This window comes from Myotis davidii, unplaced genomic scaffold, assembly GCF_000327345.1.
Source record: "Myotis davidii unplaced genomic scaffold, ASM32734v1 scaffold93, whole genome shotgun sequence".
Lineage (NCBI taxonomy): Eukaryota > Metazoa > Chordata > Mammalia > Chiroptera > Vespertilionidae > Myotis > Myotis davidii.
In genome coordinates, this window is record NW_006292095.1 from 1207920 (window position 1) to 1212335 (window position 4416).

At 35.5% G+C, this 4416-nt stretch overlaps 1 protein-coding gene across 3 annotated transcripts in view; it reads right to left on the minus strand.

The window, feature by feature from the left end:
- Positions 1-4416, minus strand: part of HOOK3 (hook microtubule-tethering protein 3) — an 88982-nt gene that overhangs the window by 69522 nt on the left and 15044 nt on the right. For all 3 annotated transcript variants that reach the window (XM_015565180.1, XM_015565179.1, XM_015565181.1), the window contains exons 6-7: positions 3785-3847; positions 2070-2153 (exon numbers count right to left, since the gene is read on the minus strand). In XM_015565180.1, the coding sequence (XP_015420666.1) occupies positions 2070-2153; positions 3785-3847 (147 nt within the window). The remainder of the gene's footprint in view (positions 1-2069; positions 2154-3784; positions 3848-4416) is intronic.

Consider the following 4416-nt stretch of genomic DNA (forward strand, 5'->3'; position numbering starts at 1 on the left):
CAAGAGAAGAAAAGTCAGTTACCTATGAGGGAGTACCCATACAACTGTCAGCTGATTTCTCAACAGAAACTTTGCAGGCCAGAAGGGAGTGGCAAGAAATATTCAAAGTGATGACTGCCAAGAACCTACAACCAAGAGTACTTTATCCAGCAAAGCTATCATTCAGAATTGAAGGTCAGATAAAGAGCCTCACAGATAAGAACAAGCTAAAGGAGTTCATCACTGCCAAACCAGTATTATATGAAATGCTGAAGGGTATTCTTTAAGAAGGGGAAGAAGAAGAAAAAAGTAAAGATAAAAATTATGAACAAAGTGACAACAAATACATATCTGTGAACAAGTGAATCTAAAAAACAAGTGAATAAAAAATCTGATGAACAGATTAAACTGGTGAATATAATAGAATCAGGGGCATAGAAATGGAGTGGACTGGCAATTCTCTGGAGAAAGGGGGTGTAGGGAGTGAGGGAAGAGACTGGACAAAAATCGTACTCGAGGACAGTGTGGGGGTAAGGGCATGGGGTGTGGTGGGAACTGGGTGAAAGGTAGCTATGGGGGGGAAAAAGAGGAACTGTAATAATCTGAATAAAGATTTATTTAAAAAAATAACATTTACATTATGACTAAATATTATTTACTATATAACCTGTGTGCTTTGATTACACAACTTCCTATATACATCAAAGCAATACCAACTCTTATGCTTTCCAAAGTAAAATGCTGCTAGTGTAAATGTTATCATCCCTGTGTACCCATTATCCAGGTTTAACAAATATCAAAACATGGTCAATTATGTTTAATCCAGTGGTTCTCAACCTTCCTAATGCCGCCACCCTTTAATACAGTTCCTCATGTTGTGGTGACCCCCAATTTCATTGTTACAAATTGAACATAATTAAAGCATAGTGATTAATTATAAAAACAATATGTAATTATATATGTGTTTTCTGATGGTCTTAGGCAACCCCTGTGAAAGGGTCGTTTGACCCCCAAAGGGGTCTCGACCCACAGATTGAAAACCGCTGGTTTAATCTATACCTTGACACAACTCTCCACACCTCCCTCATTTTGAGGTAATGCCAGAAAATAATTTTATTTCTTATTTTGTTTAATTGTGAGAGATTTCTTCAACTTTATCTTTTAACTAGTCTACTGAATTTTTATTTTGACAATTCTATTTTAAGTTTACTAAAGTGTTTCTTGATCTCTAAGTTTTCCTTTTTTAAAACAGCACCTTGTCCTTATTGTACAGAGGAAGTATCACTAATTTTACTGGCAGTATTAGATTAAAAGGGAAAAATCTCTGCAACTGTCACCACTTCCTCTATGGCCAGTTTCTGGTTTATCTTGATCCTTTTATCTTTTGTTATGCAAATTTCCCTCACATTTAGAATTAGTCAACAGCATGGGTAACTGGTAGCTATATGGGATCACTTTAGGGCTTCACTTTAGGGCTTTATTAACAAGAAAATGACCTTTATGTAAATTAAAGAACCCAGAAAAAACAAAACAAAATGAAACGGACCTCACTCTGCAATACTAATACTCAGTCTAACCTCCCTATGCTTCTGTTTAAATTCTGTGGAAAAGATGGCTCTGACTGGGAAGCTGGCTATAGTATAGGTCATTCTATATGCAATGGGTGACAGGGTTGATGGGACTTAACTCTTCTACATAAAACCTCCAGTTGCAGCCTCACTCAGCCTTCCCTTGTATCTGTGCTCTCCCTGGGGTTCTGCTCCAGTAGACTGCCCTTCCCTTGTTGGCCACTACATTCTTTACTCCTTTCAGCCATTCAGGACTTTTCCAACTGCCTTCTGGCTTTCAGAGTTTGGTGAAAACTGGTAGTGTGTTGTGCTCCTATAACCAAGCCGAGGGTTAAATATTCACGAAAGGAAATTAATAATGTATTTGCTCAGTCTATCTTTAACCAGAAATGTGTCTTCCTTTATTTTTCTTTAATTAGGGTTGCATTGTAGACAAACTGTACTTATGGCAGGACACAGTACATTTTGTGGTATTTACAGGGGTACATTTCAAACAGGTGGTACACAGACCAGAACTCTTACCTGCATATCTAACTCATGGCATCTTTGAGCAATTTCTTCCTTGGCTGACAAAGCTTCATTTAGTTCCTCTGTAGTTTTCTTCAACTGATTGGAAACAAAGAGATACAATAAGCATTTCAATATGAAGTGGCAACAATTAATAATTACATTTGTATAATAAGGAATTAAACATTATCCCCCTTTTCTTTATGAGGGACAGGGAGAAATCAAGAACCCTCTGTGCAAGAATCAAAAGAAGGCACTTCTAACTTTGAATATCGTTTAGTCCTAAATCTGTCTTTTCTGTACTTTGAATTTGGTTCTTTCTGCATATCAAGTTTTCCTACACATCTTCTTCCTGGCCTACTTGGTTCTTAGTAATGTTGACTCAAATAATAGAAATTTTACCTTAGTAAAACATGTATGTGCTAGAGGTCAAGGGTTTCAATTGTTAAACTATATAGGACTAGTGTATTTCAATACAAGTTTTTTAGTCATATTAAAACTTTATGTTAATTTGTGTATCAGTTTTAAAAGGCTTTTATTATTCTGATCCTCAACATAAACCAAACATTTCTGAGCGTGTCCATTATATAAACTCTAAGTTAGCAAAGTATGAACAATTAATCAATTATAACTAATTAATTAATCACTTAATTTTTAAAAAGAAAAAATGGATTAAAATAAAATTGTATCAGCTTCTCGTTTCATGTGACCAAACCTCTGTGTAATATAAATACAAAAAAATTCATTCAGAGTAACAACTTTAAAACCAAATACACTACAAAGTAAGGGAAGGACAAATTACAGCTTGGGTTAAAATTACAGCATGCCCTAAGATTTTCCTGCCAAACATTTAGAAACTATGGAGAAGAAATGAAAGAAGAAAAAGACCACAAAAGCTTCTCTTCAAGCTTTGGGACAGATGTCCCAGAATAGCTGGAACACAGAAAGTGGCAATGAAACTAATTGCATTTTATTAAAATGCAATAATTAAAATTACAAATGAACTCTTCCATTAAAACCATAAAAACACTCTTCATTTAAAAATGAAGGACTAAGTTTCTCAGTGCATTTAAGTATGAAGGTTAGAGGAGACATCTTCAATTGAAGAATAATGTGAAATAAAATGTAAACTATCTTCTCATCATAAACTAGAGGCCCAGTGCACAAATTTGTGCACGGGTGGTGTCCCTTGGCCTGGCCAGCAATCGGGGCCATCTTGCCCAGTCCAGATCAACTGGACCCAAGCAGCAAGCTAACCTACCAGTTGGAGCATCTGCCTCCTGGTGGTCAATGCATGTCATAGCGACTGGGCGAGTGGCTGACAGAACAGTTGACTGATTGGTTGGACACTTAGCATATTACGCTTTTATTATATAAAATAAACCATAAGATTATTTATATCAATAGAAAATGCATACAATTTTCCAGAAAAGCATCTCTTGTGTTAAATGTAGTATACAGAAACATATCACTAATAGAAAAAGAAAAATCAGGACTAGAAAACACAAATTACAAGAAATTAAAGAAGTTAATTTATTTTAAAGTGAGTTATGCAATAATAAAATGTGTAGTATCCATAAGTGGCTTAAATTCTTAAATTTTTGGTAAAACACAAAGAATTATACCGATATATTACAAAAGCAATTTCAACTGAATCATCCTTTTAATTAATATTTAAACTTTATCCTTTTCAATCTTTGCAGGGATAAAAACAATGCAAAATTAGGTACCTGGCGATCAAGGTCAACATAGGCATCATTTCCAGCAGAGACAGGAGATTCTTTACTCATCAGCTGAAATTAGGATTTAAATGATTTTAACTATGAGGCAAAAAAGACATCCTATATAATATACTTATACAACAAACATGAACACGCAGCCACTATAGAATTATAAAAATTAAAATGCAAATGCAAATGTAAAAGGAGTATTTTCTTATACATTAAAACTTTTCAGTCTGGAACTTTGTTTTCATTCCAAGATAATGCCTTCATTTAAAATTATAGGTCTAAATTCTGATACTCATTTTCTCTGTAGGCCCAGTTTTATTCTTATAACTAAAAATATAAGTTTTTAAGTTAAAAATGTGGCCAAATATTTAAAAACATGAGTTTTTCAGTAAAAATTGGCAATACTAGCCCTGGCTGATTTGGCTCAGTGGATAGTGTCGGCCTGTGGACTGATAGGTCCCGGGTTCGATTCTGGTCAAGGGCCTGGGTTGTGGGCTCGATCCCCAGTCAGGGGCATACAGGAGGCAGCCAATCAATGAGTCTGTCTCATCATTGATGTTTCTCTCTCCCTCTCCTTTTCTCTCTAGCTGCCTCAAACAGAGTGTCAAACTGCATCGGGAAGGCCGGGGAGG